General features: G+C 36.7%; 1 protein-coding gene across 2 annotated transcripts; it reads left to right on the top strand.

The window, feature by feature from the left end:
• LOC18780683 (nuclear-pore anchor) lies at positions 563-22462 on the top strand. Of its 2 annotated transcripts, XM_020561915.1 has the most exons (49): positions 610-1131; positions 1356-1502; positions 1609-1707; positions 1893-2021; positions 2165-2257; positions 2353-2418; positions 2657-2746; positions 2845-2922; positions 3785-3894; positions 5337-5457; positions 5563-5655; positions 6129-6177; positions 7071-7174; positions 7256-7324; positions 8102-8242; positions 8353-8457; positions 8567-8680; positions 8841-8919; positions 9510-9553; positions 9660-9733; positions 10063-10165; positions 10326-10460; positions 10535-10633; positions 10704-10745; positions 10830-10883; positions 11810-11989; positions 12197-12244; positions 12658-12708; positions 14048-14131; positions 14205-14279; positions 14371-14555; positions 14632-14734; positions 15239-15355; positions 15449-15541; positions 15821-15976; positions 16102-16155; positions 16877-16990; positions 17268-17345; positions 17474-17623; positions 18280-18351; positions 18806-18961; positions 19059-19112; positions 19279-19366; positions 19463-19530; positions 19616-19744; positions 19911-20015; positions 20113-20166; positions 20408-20585; positions 20738-22462. In XM_020561915.1, exons 1-49 carry the CDS (start codon positions 826-828, stop codon positions 22075-22077), a joined length of 6276 nt encoding a protein of 2091 aa, XP_020417504.1. In that variant the 5' UTR covers positions 610-825; the 3' UTR covers positions 22078-22462. The 2 variants fall into 2 exon arrangements, with proteins under 2 accessions (XP_020417505.1, XP_020417504.1); XM_020561916.1 differs by lacking the exon at positions 20113-20166 and having other exon boundaries at positions 563-1131.

Here is a 22554-nt window from a genome sequence, read left to right as displayed (position 1 = left end):
CAATAGAGACTCGTATAATGGCCTAATAGTAATGGATAATACGCTAAGCTATTCTTATTGATAAACGAAAATTGAGAAAAAAAATATGAAGGAAAAAGAGAATCCCAGTATATATATTTATGTAAAGAGTATAGCGGCTCAGCTATACTATTTTTTTTTTAAAAAAATTTTAAAAAGAGTCTAGCCACTCGGCAATACTATTTAAAAAATAAATAATAAAAAACCGGGTATAGCCGCCCGGCTATACTATTTCTTTTTAAAAATTAAAAAAGGGGAGTATAGCCGCTCAGCAATACGATTTCTGTTTTAAAAAATTGGAAAACAGAGTACAGCCGCACGGCTATACTCTCTCTTTTAAAAAAAAAATTGGAAAACTGGGTATAGCCGTCCGGCGATACTATTTCTTTTATAAAAAATTGAAAAATGGAGTCTAGCCGCGCGGCTAGACTAAGCCCCAGCTCCGTGTGAACATTTTGTTTTTGGGCTTGCATTTCGATATGAATTTCCTAAATTTTGGGCCGACCGTTATCCTATAATTGAACCTCATCTTCCAGATCATGGTCCAATAAATATACCCAAAGAAACCAAAGCCAGGGCCTGTAGCAAAATCTGAACCGCCGCATATTTCCTGTAGTATAGTAGCGTCCAGAGCGGACGAGGCTATTGTGAAGCAGCTTTTCTCTCTTCCCTTCAAATTCTTTCCATCGCAACTTTCCCTCTTCAATATCCGTCTTCCATTTCGCCTAATTCTCTCCATTTTTCCATGAACCCTGATCCATCGTTAAAAAATTAGGGCATAGCATAGCACAACGCTACCCCAAAACGATGCCGCTCTTCGTCTCCGACGAGGACTTCTCCCGCCACGGAAATGACGCCACTTGGGTGGCGGACAAGGCCGACGCGTTCATCCGCGACTTACAGACGGAGCTAGAGACGTTCAGGGCTCAGAACGACGCCGCTTCCATCACGGCCGAGCAGACCTGCTCCCTCCTCGAGCAGAAGTACCTATCACTCTCCGATGAATTCTCCAAGCTCGAGTCGCAATACTCGCAGCTTCAGTCCTCCCTCGACCACCGCCTCTCCGAGGTCGCCGAACTCCAATCCCAAAAGCACCAGCTCCATCTCCAATCGGTACGATGTTCAATGCTGCTTTCAGTTATTTTCGCGGTCCTGTTGCTTTCGGCTTTAGGGTTTCCATGATCAACTGCTTGTGTTTTTAATGTTGTTGAGGCGGTTTCGATATTCTTGTGTAGATTTGATACTTGGTTGGTTTTGATTTGTCATTTTTTGTACGTAATGACCCTATTTTGATTTGGTTCATTGGTATGTTTGGGTGTGCCTTGCTGTGTGTATAGATTGAGAAGGATGGGGAGATCGAGAGGTTTAAGACGGAGGTGTCGGAGCTGCACAAATCAAAAAGGCAGTTGATAGAGTTGGTGGAGCGGAAGGATTTGGAGATTAGTGAAAAGAATGCCACCATCAAGTCTTATATGGACAGGATTGTAAGCTTAGTTGCACGCTTTCTTTCCCATTTAGCATTTCCAATGTGAAGTATAATGCTGCCATACATTTAGTGACATTTTCACCTGTTCTTTGATAATTGTGAAGGTTTATTCGTCAGACAATGCTGCACAAAGGGAGGCCCGTTTAAGTGAAGCTGAGGCAGAATTAGCACGCACCAAGGCTTCATGTACTCGTCTATCACAGGTAATTTCAATTGCATTTCTTTTAATTTTTTTCAGTTCTCCATGCCACTGTCTCTTATACTGACGCAACTGGATATATAGTTACTCACCACGGGACAGATGATGTTTAATGCAGTGGCTCCTGCTTTCTTTCAATATATTTTGGAGCATAATTGTTTTTACCATGCCAAATTTGGTGATCTGCAGGAGAAAGAACTTATTGAGAGGCATAATGTCTGGCTTAATGATGAGTTAACAGAGAAAGTTGACAGTCTCATTGGGCTACGTAAAACGCATGCCGATGTTGAGGCAGATTTGTCTTCTAAACTTGCAGATGTATGTATATTTTACAGTTTATTTGTAAAACATAGTTCCTTTTTGTGGTCATATGTAAAGCATACTTTTTAGTTTTTATATTAAATGATATACATACAATTTATTTAATTATTTACAATGTACTTCATTTCTATCATTTTCAGGTTGAGAGACAATTCAATGAATGCTCTAGCTCTTTAAAATGGAACAAGGAAAGAGTGAGGGAACTAGAAGCAAAGCTAAGATCTCTACAGGAGGTGGGATACATTTCATTTGGCATTGTAAAGTATGTTTTGCATGGCTCATTACTTATGTATCAATGGACTCATTCGTACTTATTTCACACTTGTAGGAACTATGCTCATCTAAAGATGCTGCTGCAGCCAATGAAGAGCGGTTAAACGCTGAACTTTCAACAGTGAGTTTTATGAAATATCTATTTATATTAATATATTTTTTCTTTAGCCATGTTTCAAGTGGAGTTGGTGTGAATTGAATTTTAAATGTTATTGGAAATAGAGATGTTTTACAGAGTTTTTTGGTCAAGTTTGTGCTCATCTGCACTGAAGATATAGAAGATTAGCTGTATGAAAATGGTTGGCTTTTGTATGTACTTTTTTCATCATATTTAATGTGTATGTTTGCTATTTTTGCAGTTAAATAAGCTTGTTGAACTATATAAAGAAAGTTCTGAGGAATGGTCCAAGAAGGCAGGAGAGCTCGAGGGTGTGATCAAGGCTCTGGAGGTGAAATATTTTTCGGTTAATTTTTTTTTTCTTTCTTATTATTATTTTTGTTTATTGTGGAGTTTCTGTATTATAATTTAATATGTGCTATCATGTAGACACATTTGAGTCAAGTGGAAAATGATTACAAAGAGAGACTTGAGAGGGAAGAATCAGCAAGAAATCAATTTCAGAAGGTAGCTGCATTTCTTTCTCCCTTTTCCCCATTAGTCATTAGTTTAGGGCTTTAATATTTTAAATTTCTGGAGCACAGCTTTGCTGCTTTCTTTATTTTTGGGTGTGATGATAGGATTCAAAGTACGTCATATGATACTCTTGCTTTTTTTTTTTTTTTTTTTTTTTTTTGGCAAAGAAAAGTTTTTTATTTGTTTTTCGGAGATGGGAATTGAAGGTAAATTTTTTTTCTTTTCCAAAAGTTGAAAAATCTAAGAACAAGTTGTTGGCCGAAACTTTAATTGTAATATTAGCAGTTCTTTTTGGGCTTGCAACTCCTTAGTCTCAATTTTTCATTTGACATGAGCATTCCAAACATCTGTTGCAGATTTGAGCCATTTTTGGCTAAGAATGTATCGCTGTATCCTTTTTCAAAGTTTTTTGTTTAGAAGTCTTGTCATTTGCTTTCCGTATAATGTTTCCTTGTTGTCAGTGTTGTGTTGAAACAAATTGCTATCTTGATGATACATGGGGTTTCTTTTATTTGTCTATGTTGGTGTGCTTTTGTGTTGTTTGGCGGTGATAATTCCTAGTGGCATCATGTCTGTTGCAGCTGTCTAATCAGGATCACATGTGCCGTGCGAGTGGGACTAGTCCCTATATGTGGTAATCACACTTGCATGATACAGTGTGGATGGGCAGGTGGCGTAACTGCCCTTATTGTTCCTGTTTTGGTGATTTTGTGGTTTATTTTTATGGACATCCAGCCAAAAGAAATGTCTGAGTTTCATTAGGGTGTTATATTTTTTCTTTTGTAAAGCCAATACTTAATATGTCCTCTTTTTTTTTTTTTCCTGATCAGCTTTTGGGTTGTGATAATTATAGGAAGCTGCAGATCTGAAAGCAAAACTTGAGAAGTGTGAAGCAGAAATCGAAACGAGCAGGAAAGCGAATGAGCTAAATCTTCTTCCACTCAGTAGTTTTACCACGGATGCGTATGTTCCACTTTATTTTGTTTGAAGACATTTTAGTTTCTAGCTATTACTATGATGCTGTTTGGTCCACTTTTGTTGCTTGATTTTGTCATCTTTGTTGTGTTTTCTTATTCATTTATATAGGTAAATCCTGTCTTGGGGTATTTGCTAATTTTTTGCTTAGTATAAAATGTTATTGCGCACATTAGTGATAAGGGAATGAGTCAGATAAAGTTTCTGTGCAGACTATTTGACTCGTAACTTAATTTCACCAAGCTTAATGAATGGTTTACAAACTTGTCATGTGGATCATGATAGTTTGTGAAGGTTTGGAGCTCATTCGGCTTTTATAATTTGAAACGTGTTTTATTGAAATGAGCTGATCTATTTTATTAACTTAAATTACTAGTGGAGGCATGTTGGTCAGCAGGTCATGGTTTTCTATCTTATTGTTAATGGCATATTTCTCGGTTGAAATGTTTGTTAACCTTTATGGGGTACTTAAATCTTTTGCCCTGGGTAAGTCGCTTCCTAAGTTTGGCTGTTCCAGATCATGCCAGCTTATTCCATGGTGTTGGGAGTAATTTTGGAAAGAGCTTCTTTTTCATAGCTTCTGATGCTCATGAAGTTGCACCTGTAATAAAAAGAGCTGATTACAATTGAGTGTTCTCTGGTTCGATATTTGGCTGGCTAGAAAAAAATGTGTCATTTACTTGAAGCTTATTAATATATAAGAATTTGATAGTGGTAAAAAAGAGCTCAGATGGGCGTGCAACACTGTTTGACCACAATTCACAGAGAATAAATGCCACGCCGTGCCATGAAAGCTATGAGTAAATTCTTACCTGTAAAGATTCTTTTCAGACAATGTGATGTTCTCTGGGTACATCCAATTTGACTGACTATTTATCAAATTAGCTGGTTGACAAGCTTGCTATAAGTTTTCATTCAAAGTTCTTGACGATCTACGTAACTAAGGTGGGAGAATTCTGGGCTTCATTGCTGGGGATTGCTTAAATTGCACAAAATGGTTGTCAAAATTGAAGGCGTGTTAGCCTATGGTTTTAGTACCATGAATTGTATTAATGTTGTTGAGAAGCACGCCTAGAATGTAGAGGAAACTTGTGGAGTTGTAGGCAACTTGTGGAGTTGTAAGAAACTTATTCTTCTTATTTTGGGTATATTTCTTAGGTTTGCTGTGAGGGTTGAGTTTTGGAGAAATTTCTGGTATTCCCATTTCATATACACTTGCTTTGAAGTTTCAACATAACATAAAACTTTAGGTTTATTGTTCAGTAGCATTTCAGTTTACTGTCACAGCAATTTTTGTGACGGAAGTTTTGTACCCATGTTGACATGTATGTTTTGGCGAGCGACATTATATTTCACTGAATTTCCCAGGTCTAATTCTTAGTCTGTGCTAGTGCGTATCTATATTATTTGAGTTGATTTATATGTTGCAGATGGATGAATTCATTTGAATCTACTGACATGGTTGAGGTTAATCGTGCGGTTGTCCCAAAGATTCCTGCTGGTGTTTCAGGAACAGCATTAGCAGCTTCACTTCTACGGGATGGTTGGAGTGTGAGTAGTTATTTTACTATATTGCGAGTCATATATTGTCGTCTATTCAGTTTACTATTTGTAGTTTTTTTCTTTATTTTTCTTTTAAATTCTTCCTCCCCATAGCTTGCAAAAATGTATGCGAAGTACCAAGAGGCTGTTGATGCCTTTCGTCATGAGCAGTTGGGAAGGAAGGAATCTGAGGCAATTTTGCAACGGGTATGATCTACATTGTGATTTATTGTACTTCTTCCCTTTGAGAAACGATGATACTCAATGCATGTACGGCTTGTGTCTTTTGAACATACATAGTATTATGATATTTGTCGTTAGGTTTTTTCTTGATATTGTTAATATTTCTGAGCAGGTTCTGAGTTAAGGAATATATTTGTTATATAGTGAAATTTATTTTCAAGAAGGTTTTATTTTCTTCTTTTCTTTTTGATGGGAACATGTTTACAGTTGTTGCCTCTGTATAGTTATTTGTTCTTGCATATACCTATTTTCTTTTGTAAAATCTATCTAGTAATCTTTTAAACCAACATCTGATGTGTTAGGCTGAGTTACTGACATGTTGACCCCAATTATATATAACACACAGTAGAATGGCATCAACTGTTGGTTTTTGTTTTTATAAACTTTATTTTTGCTGTGCCAAAAGGTTTAGTTTGCATTTCATCATGGTTTTGCAGGTTCTATATGAATTAGAGGAGAAAGCAGAAGTCATTTTGGATGAAAGAGGTATACCATTTAATACATGCCTATCAAATCCCCTTCATTCATATGTTATCTATGAGAAAAGTTTAGACAATTCTTAAAATACTAAGACATCTAATTGTGATGAAATAAATAGACGAACACGATCACTGAAATACAATGCAGAGTGGCCGTACAAGGTTGTCCCTCAAATAAGTTTATGTGAGGGATCCCTCAATGGAAGCTCCATCCATGCCTATCTTATACTTATATTTGAAGCAGTCATGTTTTATTATTGATATTCAATATCTTTCTTAGTGAATTTGGATTAATCGAAGTAATGTGTGTTTGTGTGTTTTCTGTTATACTTGCCCTGCATCAGGGATTGAGACAGTATATTCTCTTGTTTGACCCTCTTGTATGTGTCTGAGAAGTGTACTGCATGCCAGGATAAGAACTTAAGATGTTAATAACGACTAGTGGGGTCGAAAGTAAATTTTAGAAACGCTCTAGAAGGTGTTTTAAAATAGGCGTCCCCGTGAATTGCAAAGAGCCAAGTGATTCTTTAGTCTAAACAGCCCTAAAAAGAACAGGCCAACTTTTTGTCTCCCTAAGCTGGCTTTGACCATCTCAATTTTGATCGCGATTTGAGTTGCAACATGACACCTTCAGTGTCATTTAGCTCCTTGACAGTTGGCTACATTAAGAAGATACATGGACTTCTGGTTTATAACATTGGCTGTATCTTGACAATTCTGCAGTAAACTGGTTGACATTCCTGGTTTACCATATTTGTTCATAAAAATATTCCCTTTCTTTCATTTTACATCCGGTTACATTTTTCATTTTCAACAATAACTTGGTGATTGCAGTGAAATTGAACTTGGTGATTTCATTTCCCATTTGTTGCACTAATATCATTATTTTCATCTATGCAGTGGAACATGAGAGAATGGTTGAGGCATATTCTATGATCAACCAAAAACTGCAGAATTCAATTTCTGAACAGGCAAACTTAGAGAAAACCATCCAGGAGTTAAAGGTTTGTGACATCATCAAACTTTCTATAGATCCATTATTATTATTTTTTTCTGTCATGTGTGCTTATGTATTTGGTATCCAGGCGGAGATAAGGAGGCATGAGCGTGACTACACATTTGCCCGAAAAGAGATCTCTGATCTCCAGAGAGAGGTAATTGAAATTCATTCTAATAGTGAAATGTGAGCATTGTTTGATTGATTGTTCTTTAAAAATTCTTGGCTTTGGTATATCTATAAAGTGGAGATGTTATATAACCTTCATTGTTTTATTTGTTCAACATTACATTTTTAAACTACCCCATACAGAGCGTCATGCTTAATTTCCTGTGTATTCAGACGTAAGTAGATTGCTACAACATATTAGATACTAACCTTAATTCTTATTACTGGCTGGTTCACCATACGAATCCAAAATCCATTTCTCTTTCAAGATCATATGCCATCTATTTGTGGTTTTATTTTGTTCTCCACAATTAGATCATATTGGTTAAAGAAAGAAATCTGTAACCCATTTATAGGCTTCTCATTATGTCTTCCATTATATATCTACATATATTAATATGATCCAGACTTGTAGAACAGTCTATCAGTTATGTTAATCAATAATTTCAATTAAAAGTTTATCAAATTTGTACACATGCATCAATATGCTACTGTGCTAAATCATGGATTTGTATACATTTTTCCAAACGACATTGCATGATGTTTTAGAAGATAAACCAAAGCGTATGGTGGTATGATGTCCTATCATCTTTCAGCATATATTTGCAAATAGCCCCCCACTCCCCTGCTGCCCCATTATAATTTGAAAGCTGTACATGCTTTATTGGTCATGCTAAATGTTAATATGAGTTATAAATTTACAATCTTTTTGTTTTTCTTTTGTGTCATTGTTAATATGTCTTGTTCTGCTGGTGAAACAATGTAGGTGACTATCCTTCTGAAAGAATGTCGAGATATACAGCTTCGTGGCACATCTTCTGGTCATGATAGTCATGACTACGGTACTGTTGCTGTGGTTGAGATGAATGCTGAATCTGATGCTGAAATAGTCATATCTGAACATCTTGTAAGCTTGTTGCTTATTTTTCAACAATATAACTCTTTAAGCTTATGCTTTTTCTTTTTTGTATATGGATGATTATATTTGAACTCTTTTGGATGTAACACTGCAAACAGTTGACCTTCAAGGACATAAATGGACTAGTTGAGCAGAATGCCCAGCTCAGGAGTCTTGTTCGCAATCTTTCTGACCAGCTTGAAAATAGGGAAATGGAGGTCAAGGTTTGTGTGAAAATTTCAATTTTTGTCAGTATGGTGCTCCTTTTTTTAGCATAATACTACTACCTATGCGTGTGAAATTTTTTTGATGAGTGTGTACCATGATCTACAGGAAAAGTTTGAAATGGAGCTCAAGAAACATACTGATGAAGCTGCCTCTAGAGTTGCGGCAGTGTTACAAAGAGCTGAAGAGCAAGGGCACATGATTGAATCCCTTCACTCCTCCGTAAGTTCTACTTAAGCCTTCTGTATAGCAAGGGCACACTTTTTTGTCATTAGTACTATATTTCTTTTTATTCTTTTTATTCTTTTGGTAATGGCAATGACCGGCTGATGATGGAACAATTTCGCTGACTCTTTTCTCTGTCGTCCTATTTTCTACCTAGGTTGCAATGTACAAAAGGTTATATGAAGAGGAGCATAAACTTCATTCATCTAGTCCCCACTTAGCAGAGGCAGCTCCAGGTCTGTCACTCTCTAACTATATGTCATTAAAAAAGATTTGATGGTCAAAGGAAGCTTTGATCAATATGCTCTATGTGTGTGTGTAGATATTTATTATCCAAAAAAGCTGCGATTATCTTCTTCAGATTCGCTAGTAGACGGAATATATGAGTTGGGCCTAATTGTGAAACAAAGGGAGTTTTAATCTTTTTGAAGAGAATATTAATCAGGAAGGGCAATTGAAATATTGTAGATTATGATGTCTTACTATTACTTTAGAAATGTATGAACTGTTCTGGTTATGTTGGGCCACTTATCCAACTAAAGTGATTGCTGAAGGTAGCCTTTATGGCTATATCGAAGTAAAGTGATTGCTGTGGTTATTAATGCTGGTGGATGAGGTTTAAAATCCTTTAAAACGACTAATTCTTTAGAAAATCATTTTCAGTTTTCTGAGCATTTATTTGGTATGAGAGCCCTTCTTACTTTAGATTTAGTTTATTTAAGAAAACATGTTGAGGCTTCTTGACCTCTTCTTCTTTTTTGCTTCGTTACTACTTTTTTGCATTTCTTTTGTACCATCTAATTATGTTTTTTATTCTTTTTTGCAGAAGAAAGGAGAGCTGACGTTAAGCTTCTCCTTGAGAGTTCCCAGGTATGTTGAACATTGGAAATTATCTAAGGAATTGGCATGTTTGGTATTTTTGTACTTGTTAATTTGTACTACTATAAAATATAATACAATTTAGGAATTAATGTAGGAAGCTACCAGAAAGGCCCAAGACCAGGCTGTAGAACAAGTGAAATGTCTGGAGGAAGATTTGGCAAGGACCAGGTAAACGCTGTCATATGAATATTTGTGAACTGTCCTTCCTCAGATGTATGTTATTGTGGCAATAGTCCATTCTAAATCATGTGCTTTTCATACGTGTTTGTCTCTTGATATCTCTTTTGACTTTTGACCTCTTGGCCATCCCTTTTTTTATTTTTTCAATAATCATTATTGTAATAATTTTGGCCCCTGATATTATTTTGATTTGTCAATGGCCTAGTCAAAAGTTTATGCAATGCAATTTTGTTCTCCTTTTCTGTTAGTTTATTTTTAGCTCTGTCAACCTCATATGCTTCATCACATATTCAACAAAATTTGATGTTTATGGTCAGGAATGAGATCATATTATTGCGGTCAGAGCGTGACAAGTTGGCTTTGGAAGCAAATTTTGCTCGAGAAAGACTTGAGAGCTTCATGAAAGAATTTGAGCATCAGGTGATCTTTTTGTTGCAATCTTTTGCCAATTATTTTTCTGTCTGGTTGTGGTCCATTTTTATGTTTTTTCCTGGTATTTTGTGTTGATGTGGCATCGTATGACTGATATTTGTCCAGATGTTAATTTATCATTTCTTCTTTCTAATGCATAAACTATCAGAGAAAAGAAACAAATGGTGTTTTAGCAAGGAACGTTGAGTTCTCTCAGTTAATAGTTGACTACCAACGGAAGCTGCGAGAAAGTTCTGAATCTGTGCAAACTGCTGAGGAGCGTTCTAGGAAGTTCACTATGGAGGTGACATTATTATCCCAGTTTACGAAGCATGGTCACATTTGACAATACTCACTTCATATCTTGTTTCAATACAGGTATCTGTTTTGAAGCATGAAAAAGAGATGTTGGAACATGCTGAGAAGAGAGCTTGTGATGAAGTTCGTAGTTTGTCGGAGAGGGTCTATAGACTTCAGGTTGGGACTTTTGCAATTTATATTGTGCATTTTATTATTCTTGATTGTGTTCTGATAGTGTTCTTTGCAGGCTAGTTTAGACACTATTCAAAGTGCCGAGCAAATTCGTGAGGTAGCTCATCTCACTTGTGTTATTTGTAAACTGTTCTTAACATGGTGCTTCTATATCTGATCTTATATTTTCATGCAACTACAGGAGGCAAGAGCTGCTGAGAGGAGAAGACAAGAAGAGTATACAAAACAAATAGAGGTGTGTATTCTCAATGTTCTTCCTTTTGTTGCATACTTAACTCCATATGTTGTATACTTGATATGTCAGTTTAGCATCCTAGGTGCAGATTTTTTTATCTTCCTTGTTGATATGTTTAACGATGTTGTTAATTAAGGTCTATCTTTATGTTTCTCTGAATTACTCAGTTAAGTTAGTTGCGGTTATTGGTTTGTGTCTAGACTCTCCACGTTGGAGAATGGAAGCTTTGCAATAGCATTTAAGATATCTTGGGCCTCTCCACCCATTGCCATTTGGTTTTGGTTTGGATGGTATCAGAGCAATCTATCCACGTGGAAGGCCAAACAGTCCCATAAGAATTGTCCAAGTGTTATGGGCAAAAAGATGCCCCATGTAGTGGGAGTGTTGTGAGTATCTGACGTTAGAGCATGGAAGCGTTTTAATTGGTTGCAAATGGAAGCTTTGCAATAGTTCTCAAAAGATCTTGGGCCACTCCACCCATTGCCAATTGGTTTTCGGTTGGATGCTCACATTCATATAGTTTGTTTGATTTTGAATTGTTCAAATGGAAGCTTTGCAATAGTTCTTAAAAGATCTTGGGCCTCTCCACCCATTGCCAGTCGGTTTTCGGTTGGATGCTCACATACATGTAGTTTGTTTGATTTTGAATTGTTCAAATTGAAACCATACTTTTGATGATTCGGTAGGGTATGATTAGTTTATTATGATATTTGTTTAACTTTTTTAAATGTGAAATTCTTGTAGAAGTATTATTATTTGTTGCCCTTTTATTGTGGCTAGTTGTATTTGAATATCAACTCCGTATAATTGCATGATTAGTTCCTGTCCTTTGTTTTTAAAAAATTATAATTATAATACTAAGAAAGAATCAAACGTCTGTTTCTGTAAGGGTGGAAATATTACTGATAGTATGATTACATTTTCAGAGGGAGTGGGCAGATGTCAAGAAAGATCTACAAGAAGAGCGCAACAATGCCCGCACTCTCACCCTTGACCGTGAGCAGACCATACAAAATGCCATGAGACAAGTCGAAGAAATAGGAAAGGAGTTGTCTAATGCATTGCATGCTGTTGCTTCAGCTGAGAGTAGAGCTGCTGTAGCCGAGGTCCTTTTTCCTTTCCTTTTCTTATTTTGGTTTGAAAGAATCTTGATCTCTTTGCATTTTAACAATATTCTGTTTCATATATATCCTCTACATGTTTGTAAGTTCACTTATTTAGTTGGTTCATGCATTCATTCTCATGTATTATTTTTTTCTCGGCCATATTAATGATTTTTAAATTATGATTTGCATGTCTGGTCGATAACACAGGCTAAACTGACTGATCTGGAGAAAAAGATAAGATCCTCTGATATTAAGGTATATTTTCTAATAAATGGTGTTATGATGTCTGTGAAGTTATTTTATGATAAACGCCATATTCTTAACCCTTCTTTGCTTCTGGCTATTTGCATGTAGAAAGGTTGCCAATCAATTTACATCATGTTGAGAGAGTAAAGTTTCCTTGTCTGAGATTTATTCTTGATGTGCAGAGAGTTTCATTATATGTCTTTAAAATTGAATTGGCATGGGTGATAGCTTAAACAATATATCAAGAATAGTTTGAACTGGAAATACGCAAGATCATTTAGACAGTCCTTGGCTATAATTAGTGTACACAGTCAAGTGCCATTACTATTTTATTAAATTGTTTATTATTTATAAATGGAGTTAAGTTTATTCAAGTAATTCTGATACAATTTCCTCCTGCATCTCTTTTCTTACTGATGCAGGTTGTGGATATTGATGGTGAAAGTGGATCTTCCTCTTTGACGAGTGATGAGGTCGGTTCTATTCATTTACCTGTCCATTTCTTTTCTGTTACTTAAATTTTTCAAATTGACCTGGCTATCTCTGTTGCTTATATTATCCAGCTTTCTTTCTCTTTTGTGACCGATGTTGCTATTTTCACAATTTCCACGAATCCAGACTATCCATATTTCATTAATACCAATCTTTTGCCCTTAAGTATATACATACTGTGATTGTGATCTCTGTGATATGTTGATGAATTCTTGGTTCTTGTCCACATTAGCGGAAACCGGAGGCAGAAAAACTCCTTCCCCTTAATTGTTCCGAAGTTTCTGGGTATTTTGGTATTCTTTTAGCTTGACGTAGTTTCTCTCCCAAGCTGCTTCCTCACTGAAAAAGCAAAAGAGGTGTTAAGGTCTTGATGGTGTTGAGGACCCCGTCGAGTTCATTTTGATCTTGACATTAAGGAAGGTGTAGGGTTTCCTGTTTTCAAAGGTCCATTTGGGTTGGTGGTAGCACATAATTTCTCTAACAGAGAAACTGGGGAGAGGGAGAATTGGTTGGAGGAAAGTTCCTTTCGCATGTTCGCATTTGCAATTTCAGATTTGATAAATTTTCAATAACAAATATAATGGGTTCAAATAGATATTGCAGCTCCAATTGGATGTGTGTTAGTTGTAACTGATAATGATTGTAGTCAAGGTTTGACATCTCCTGGAAGTTTGAATGTGCTTAATACTGGTTATGGTGAGCCACCTTCCCTGTATGCAAGGTGGTATTTTGATTCTCATTGTATAAAGTCACAACTGTCATGCTAGCCAAATTATATTTTGGCCTCAGCAGAACAAAAACCATGAATGAAAGAGAAAGATTACTTGACCGTTCTCCTCCTTGACAAGGCACTAGGTAATGGCTGGAGTTGGGAGAGATTATAATCAATTTACTTCTCAAGTGTTATCCAAGTGTTTTTTGAAAAAGATCATAATCAAGTTGAAACTAAGCTTTCGACGAAGCTACTTCAAGCACATTCTTGCTCAATTTTCAAGTTCATAGGTCTTAGTGAATTCTTGGTGGTTTAACATTTTAAGTGTGCTTGTCGACTATTTCAAAGTTTAACTTGAACTACAATAATGCTGGTAAGCACAATTTAGGTCATGAATGGGTGTTTGTTACCTCATGAATTACGGTACAATTGATATATTTTTCTAGGTTAATTTATCTATTAAATTCTAAAATGCACAGCTACCCATTTGTTTTGGCTTATTACTATTTGATTGACTGTATTTGTTGTCTATTTTGGGAGCTAGTACCAAACTTTTGTATTGAGCTTGAGTCAGTTATTTCTGACATTGACTTGGTTTGGTTGAATAGGCTGTGGTGGCATTGCGTGCTGCAAAGGAAGAGATTGAAAAATTGAAAGAGGAAGTGAAAGCTAATAAGGATCACATGCTACAGGTTCTTACCATCCCTAGATGTGCTTAATCTCTTAAAGCGAGACGTATGATTTATGTCCATTTTAATTTCACAGTATAAGAGCATAGCTCAGGTAAACGAAGATGCATTGAGACAGATGGAATTTGCCCATGAAAACTTCAAGATTGAGGTACTTCTGTGTGTCAACCTTTTGGCTTGTTTGCATTATTATGTCAATGTCAAATAATTTACCCTGCATTATGATCCCAAATCATTTACAGGCTGAAAAACTGAAGAAATTGCTTGAAGCTGAACTTCTTTCTTTGAGAGAGAGGGTCTCTGAACTTGAACATGAGTCTGGTTTGAAGTCTCAAGAAGTTGCTTCAGCAGCTGCAGGGAAGGAAGAAGCCCTTTCTTCTGCTTTATCTGAAATTACAAGTCTAAAGGAAGAAATCTCAGCTAAAATGTGGGTTTCTCTTATTTTTCATTATATCATGATTTTGATTATCCGATTTGGTATCTCATCTACAGTTTTCTTGTAGTTCCCTAAATGCGTCACTGGAGACTCAGATATTGGCTTTGAAAGAAGACTTGGAGAAAGAACATCAGCGATGGCATTCTGCTCAGGCTAACTATGAAAGACAGGTTAATTGGCATAATTTGTAATTTTTTTTTCTTGTACAACCCGGTGTTGAGTCATCTGGTGCATTTTGGAAGAATGGTTTTAGACCTATCATGACTGGAATTATTGATGCTCGATGATTCAACTGGTCCAACGGGGCTTTCCACTCCAGGTTTAAAGACTTTGGGGATTTTTTGGCACCATTGATAGTGGTTTTTCAGGTTGATCTTTTGCTGTTTTCCTGCGTTGCAGGCCCGAATAAGTAATTGAGTTTTAAGGCTGCCGTTGAACTCCAACCAGCCAAATATTGCTTGTGAATATGTAAATTAATGTCAGATTGGAGGATCTACACATGCCCCTGGGGATTAGTTGTCCAAAAGAAAAAGATGTAGTTAATGAGAAATTTCTGTCATCTAATTCCTTGAATAGTTGCTGAGAACTTGATATTGTCGCGTTTTTCATATATGGTCGCCGTCATATATAAAGCATTCATCGGTAGCTGATGTATGATTCTTAATCTTGGTTAGGTTATCCTCCAGTCGGAGACAATACAGGAGTTGACTAAAACATCGCAAGCTTTGGCTGTGCTCCAGGAAGAAGCTGCAGAGTTGCGTAAATTGGTTGATGCACTTAAAAGTGAAAATGTAACTTTACTCTCGTACATGGCCTGTAGTTTGCGGTAAATCTAGTTTATTTGTATTATCATGCAAGCTGATTTGTTTTTGTGTTACTTACAGAATGAACTGAAGTCTAAGTGGGAATTTGAGAAGGCAATGTTAGAAGAATCAAAGGATGTTGCTGAGAAGAAGTACAATGAAATCAACGAACAGGTTATTGTAGTACATAGTTAATCTGATAGTGATGATTTGCAGTCTCCCCAGCTTTCTGTCAGTTTTATGTTAATATCTTAAGTTCAATTAATTTACTGTTAATAATCTGTATGAGACACTTTTATGTGAAGTGAGGTCTTGTCTTTTGATAACCAATTTTAAATATGGATACATAAGATGAAATTCTATGGCTACTTAACTTTGCCTCCGGGCCATGTTATTTTAACCCTCCTTTTTTTTTCATGTCCTTTTCTTCTGAACTTCCATTTGTGTTTGCAGAACAAAATACTGCACAGTCAGCTTGAGGCTTTGCACATTCAACTGGCTGAGAGAGATCGTGGATCATTTGGAACTTCAGCAAGCACTGGTTCAGATACTTCTGGGGATGCTGGTTTACAAAATGTAATAAGTTATCTTCGACGGACAAAAGAAATTGTAAGTTCTTTTTCCCTGCTATTATTGCTCTCTCTATCCCACACATGACAGGCCTGAGCTCCCTATTCACCCATATGACATATATTTACTATTATTTGATTTCATTATTGTTTTCAACTTAACAGGCAGAGACAGAGATTTCTTTGTTGAAACAAGAAAAACTTCGGTTACAATCACAAGTGAGTTTGTAGAAATTAGGTTTCTTTCTTTTATGCACCACAAATTTTTATTGTATATGTATGGAAGAACAAGTGTTAAGTTGACTTTAGGTATTCTTACACTATGTTACTATCATTTTATCCAGCTTTTCCTATTATGATTTCTCAATAAATTGCAATTTCTGATGCGTAAGTAAATGGAATTTTTTGACCGAAAAATAAAATAATTGGAATTTTGCAGCTTTTGCCTGCGTCAGTAGCTGTATTTGTTTTTTGTTCGAATATGTGCTGGTACTCTGTTGTTCTTACATTTATCCCCCTCTTTTTTCTTGGATATGCTTGATTCTTCTCCTTTGGCTTTTTTTTTTTTTTTTTTAACCCTAGGAGGTTCATCTTTGTACTTTGATTGCTACAACATACAGCTAGGTGGCTCTCTGTGTATGTTTTAGTTCATGTGGAACACTTAGCATAAGTATCTGCTTTCCTTTGGACTGAGATAACATACATATTAATCATCCAAGTTGTTGTATGTGACACTATAATTCTGACTTCAGTAAACCATGGGTTGTCATTACATCCTAAACTATTTTTGCATATGTTTCTGATGTGTTTTATTTTCAGTTTTATCTTGGTCTTCTTTTCTTGTGATTTCGTATTTCTTTTATGTTGAATTGTCATGGTTGCTTCTTTTTTACAGTCCTTGGATGAATTTATGTACTCAAATTTTATATTTTCTTTATAGCTTGAGAGTGCCCTCAAAGCTTCAGAAACAGCCCAATCATCACTTCATGCTGAGCGTGCAAATTCAAGATCATTGTTGTTCACTGAGGAGGAAATAAAATCCTTACAGCTACAGGTTAGTTTCATTTGGTCCTGTATTTCAGTTTCTTCCCAAAACCAAGATGTACATTGTGCTCCTTAACAGTTAGTCCATGATCGGTTTCCACTATTTTGTTGTAATATAGTGCTTCTTCTCTAACATGTGTGTGTTTGACCTTTGTTTATTTGACACTGAACTTTCTATTGTTGTCCATGTTTCTGTGGACTTGTACAGAAAACTATTTTGGGCTTAACTCTTTGCCTACTATTTCCCCCTTCTAACTCTAACCTGTCATGATGAAATTATTTCTCAGGTTAGAGAAATGAACTTACTTCGGGAAAGCAATATCCAACTAAGAGAAGAAAACAAGCACAATTTTGAGGAATGCCAGGTATTGTATTTTATTTTTTTAACTGGAGAAAGTCCCTATTTGAGGAATCCCTCTGATAATGTTTTTTCTTCTGTATAAGTATTATCAATCATACCGTTGACTTAATGCTAAATTTTTTTTTTCCTCAGAAATTGCGTGAAATATCACAAAAGGCTAATATTGAGACTCAGAACCTAGAGAGATTGTTAAGGGAGAGACAGATTGAGTTGGAAGCCTGTAGAAAAGAACTTGAAGTGCTAAAGACTGAGAAAGATCACTTGGAAAAAAAGGTTCATGAGGTATTGATCTTGGAACTTCTTGCTCTCGCTCTATATCACGGACATCTTGAAATTGCATAAATATACATGTTCCACGATGGGGGTTGTCATGTAAGATTGATAGGGCCTATTTTTATTTTGTACTAATGTCTTGACGATTAAAAGCATTCCAAAACATTGGTATATATCTGTCTTTGTAGCTATGTACCACATCCTTGTCCGATCCCTTACCACCTAATTTGAAACCGTGGCTTCAAATATAATGGGAAATATTTCAAGGACACAAGGATTTTTGAACATTTGGTTTCCCTTCAATCCAATTGCGTTAGTTTGGTCTACTACCAATTTGAGTGCTTTCCTAGGTTTTGGCTTATTCTGAAAACCTTGTACTCTAAATCCTTTCCCTGCACACGTCAACCTAATCGAGATATAGAAATGCATATTATTTCTTGAAGTCCAACAGAGACAATGTCCTGACTTCTGAGAGCCAGATATCAGTGCTTGTAATATATTTATGCTCTGCATCTGAGAGACACTCATGTGGACTGTGATACGACTTGAAAAGATGTAGAGCCCTGTTGGTCTTCTTTAGTGGCTGCTGTTAATTGTTTGTTTATCCTTGCATGCACATATTAAACAAAGATATTCAATATTCTAATATACTCTCTTTCTTGAAGTTACTTGAAAGGTATAGGAATATTGATGTGGAAGATTATGATCGTGTGAAGAATGATGTTCGTCAGTTGGAGGTAGGTTTTTATCAAATTTATAGATATATTAATTGCTTTAAGCTCACAATGCTACTGGTAGTTATTTAATCTTATCGTTTTAAACCCTTAGTTGAGATCTACTGACATGTTAGTGATGTGTGTGAGTTCTGGCCCACATTATAAAGATGTGGAAATGACTTGCAAATGATGGGACAACATGTAAAGTTGGCCTTAGTTTTTATCTGTGATTATGTTAGTGCATTTGAAAAGCTTTAAGGTATTTGTTGTTTTTTTCTTGTTTACTTTTTTATTTGATTATTTTTACATTAAAAATAAGTGGGCCAACATTCAATGGTGATTTTTAATTTATTTGTATCTTACCTTGTTTCAATTCCCTTAAAAAAAATTATGTGATTTCTTGTACTTTCTTTTATCATTGTTATTGTTTACATTTTTATTTTATTTTATTTTATTTATTGTTTTGTGTTGCCAGGAAAAATTGGAGAAGAAGGTTTCTCGTGTAGAAGAAGTCGAGAAACTTCTTTCAGAAAAGCAGGAGACTGTATCACATCTGGAGCAAGATCTTTCTAACTACAGATTGGATCTGACTGAGAAAGAAAAAAGGATAAATGAAACTTTGCAAGTTGAGGTGCACCATAAAATTCTGTACTCTAAAATCAGATTTGGATAAGAGCCTGCCATTGGGTTTATTATATTTTTCTGATGTATATGCTTCTCATGCACAGGCAAGTCTAAGATCAGATGGCGAGAAGCAAAAGAAGGCGATCCTTCAGTATAAGGTTTTTATAATCTCATGTCGTTTAGCCAGAACAAGTATCACCCATATTAGTCGTACATTTTCTTTTTTATTCTCATAACTAGTTTGTGACGTATAGAGTTATGCTCTTAAGGTGGAAACTTTTTCGTTTGCTGATCAGTTTATTACCACTATTTCTTCTTCTGCAGAAGAGGTGCGAGACACTCTTAAAGGAAAAGGAGGAACTGAGCAAGGAGAATCAAGCTCTTTCTAGGCAGTTGGAGGAAGTCAAACAAGGTAGTTAAACCATCCATGGTCTCTCCTATTCACTTTTAAAATATATGTTGTAATCCAGTCATTTCTTTACTGTTGTTTTCTGACCTTGCATTATAGGGAAACGATCTTCTGGGGATACTAGTGGAGAACAGGCCATGAAGGAAGAGAAAGACAAAAAAATTCAGGTTGATCTTAACTGTCATTTTTCTTTTTCTGTATTTCCCTTTGACCTCTTTAGCATGTTTTGACTTCGCTACCATGCTTGCCCAGACTCTGGAAAAGCTTATGGAGAGGCATAGAGATGATATGCGAAAGGAGAAGGAAGAAAACCGGATAGAGAAAGCAAGGCGCATAAGGACTGAGAAGGCAGTAAAGGATTCCTACACTAATGTTGAGCAGGTTTATTATGAGTCCATTGTTTGAGTTTCTATAGCATTTAGTGCAGCCCACCCATTTACCCTAGGCTTTACTTCTGAACTTGTGGTGGATGTATTCTGGGTTGTTTAATTTCGAAGTTAATATAAGCTTTCTTATGAAGTGATGTGATATTTTTTGCTTACGTTAGGATAAAACAAAGTTCATGAATGAACTGGAGAAGCATAAGCAGGCTGTAAGGCAGCTTTCAGATGAACTTGAAAAGCTGAAGCATGCAAAAGACAGTCTCCCTGAGGTATAATTGTTTACTTAATTGGTCTCTGTGTTCCTTTTGTGTAACTTAGAAATATTAAATCGATCTCCCTTCTTTTACTACTTATAAATACTGATAGGGGGGCAGGGGCGCTAAGAAAAATGCTGGGGAATTAAAGCAGAGTCTTGGGCATGTAAGTAGTGGATAAATGTGATAACTGTTGAGCAGTGAGCATGATTTACATAGGTTGGAATACTGGAAAACAGATTCCTTTCGCTCAGCTTCTTGTAAGTTGAATAAAACAAATATGCTTTAGTATCGACAAGCAAATGCCTGTATTATAACTTATTTTACGTACTTTTTTCATCGTCTTTAGAAACCATACTTTCTTTTGCACCTGGATTTGTTTAAATAGTATAATCTGCATATCTCAGGGTACCTCTGTTGTTCAACTTCTTTCTGGATCCATACTGGATGGCCTTGCTGCTGCCTACAGCTCGGCTGTTGAAAATTTTGAGAAGGCAGCACATTCAGTTCACAGTGACTTTGGAATTCATGGTGTTCCTGCAGACACTCCTCCAGTTTCAGATGCTTCATTAGCAGCTACTTCGGGTGCCTTTCCTTACTTAAGCAATCCTTTCTATACTGATGATTGTTTTACTTTCTTTATTTTTTTCCTTTTTTTAAAATTGATTTCATATTGGATTTACTTGCTACTATTCATTTATTCATGACTAATGCATCTACCTTTGTGGGTTATGCAGGTACTGGTCAAGCACCAACTGTAGTGTCCTCAATGAGTCCTGCAACAGGTTTGGCATCCAAATCAACTGAAGAAAGTGAAAAGAGATTGACCTTGACTTTGCCCAAAAGCAATGTTGAAACGCGTAAAACAGGGAGGAAGTTGGTTCGGCCCCGTCTTGCAAGACCTGAAGAACCACAAGGTGATGTAGAGATGTCAGAGATGGAAGGGAGCCGCAATGTGGCCAAGCATGCCCCATCAAATGAAATGGAAGTTCAAGGCAATGTTACTTCAACACAACCGCTGCTTCGAAAACGTCATGCTTCTTCATCTGCTTTTGAGTCTCGTGAGGAATCAAGTAACCAAGGGGAAACTGGTCCTGATGTGGCAGCACCTGTGCCGAAGAAGTCCAAAGGTTCAGATTCTCCACAAGGGAGTGAAGGCCAACCATCTGCTATTTCTGAAAATCTTTGCAGTGTTCCAGTCAAAGATGAAGCTATTGATGTCGCTGAGTTGCCTCAAGGTTCAAATGAGGAAGCTGTTGGTGATACTGAGAAGGAAGAAATTGAGACTACGGGAGAGAAGGTTGAAGAGCCAAATGAACGACAGTTTGATGGTTCAAATCAAGTAGAATCACAACCCGACAAGCATATTGGTTTAGAAGAAAATGTTGATGGATCAGGTGGAACTGAGATGATGTGTGATGATGGAGCCAAGGATCAGGTTGAGCTGGACAACCAACAGACCAATGAATTTGGAGGAGACAGAGAAGAGGGAGAGTTGGTCCCTGATGTTTCTGAGCTTGAAGGGGGTGATACAATTGGCAGTCCCGAAATAGGGGAAGGTCAACCTGAGCCTGTTGCAACTCCTGGGGCTTCCCCAGCCAGGGGCGATGATGAAGGGGTTGCTGCTAGTTCTGTTGTGGATATTGGTGAGGTAAATTCTCCAGAGGTTCTAAATGATGATAAAAATGATGAAGTTGTAACTGAAGAAGCTGCCGATGGTTCTGATAAATCAAATGATGGTAATGAACAAACTGGGATGGAGACTGATCAGGCAGCTTCGGCTGCCTCAGTAATTATTGAGAATACATCAAGTACTCCTACAGAAGTTAATGTTACAACGCAAGTTAGTCCGAGTGTTACTGCAGAAACAGAAGAGGTGAAACAGGTATCTCCTATGACTAATACATCAACTACCATTTCCATAACAGAACGAGCGAGGCAGAGATCCGTGATCAGACAGGCTGGAGCTGGAGCCCCTTCTCCACCAATAAGAGGCCGTGGAAGACCAGCAGGACGTGGACGAGGTGTGCGTGGACGTGGACGTGCACGTGGGGCAGCACCTGGTGATCAAGGTTAAGACTGGAAATTATAAAAGATGTGCATTTTATCCCCCGTTTCTGCCATTTGAATGATAACAAGGGTTTCGCTCCCTAGTAAAACGTGGTGTCGCAGTTTATTATGTCCCAAAATGTTCTAGGCATTTTGAGGGACATGATTACCGCGCACTTTAATGGTTGTTGTCCATAGAATATGGATTTTGGAAATATGGTATTTTGAGTCATTTCACATGACTGAGTTCTATGAAAATTCCTTGTTTTCTTCTTTCATGGTTGAGCACATGGCTAATATCCTTCAACTGATTTACTTTTTCGCAGCCGAAAAAAAGGAACAGAGATCCCTCACTTTTGCAATCTCGTTTTCGCTCTTATTATCGAATTAAATAAAAATGTTGTTTGGAGATCCATCATGGTTGTGCTTTTAGTTTTGATTAGCTTCATGGGCTTGTTGGCGCATTTTTCAGTTTTCTGCAATTCATTTTTTTTTTAGATCAAGT

Source organism: Prunus persica, chromosome G4 (genome assembly GCF_000346465.2).
Source record: "Prunus persica cultivar Lovell chromosome G4, Prunus_persica_NCBIv2, whole genome shotgun sequence".
NCBI classification, from domain to species: Eukaryota; Viridiplantae; Streptophyta; class Magnoliopsida; order Rosales; family Rosaceae; genus Prunus; species Prunus persica.
Note: the sequence above shows the minus strand (reverse complement) of the source record. Positions and strands in the feature narration are given on the sequence as shown.

Bases quoted from the DNA above. Each gene is read 5' to 3' on its own strand.
- LOC18780683 (XM_020561915.1), top strand. From the start codon at position 826: ATGCCGCTCTTCGTCTCCGACGAGGACTTCTCCCGCCACGGAAATGAC. The intron at 5,458-5,562 runs GTGAGTAGTTAT...TCCTCCCCATAG, and splicing joins TTCTACGGGATGGTTGGAGT to CTTGCAAAAATGTATGCGAA. The intron at 20,016-20,112 runs GTATAATTGTTT...AAATACTGATAG, and splicing joins CAAAAGACAGTCTCCCTGAG to GGGGGCAGGGGCGCTAAGAA.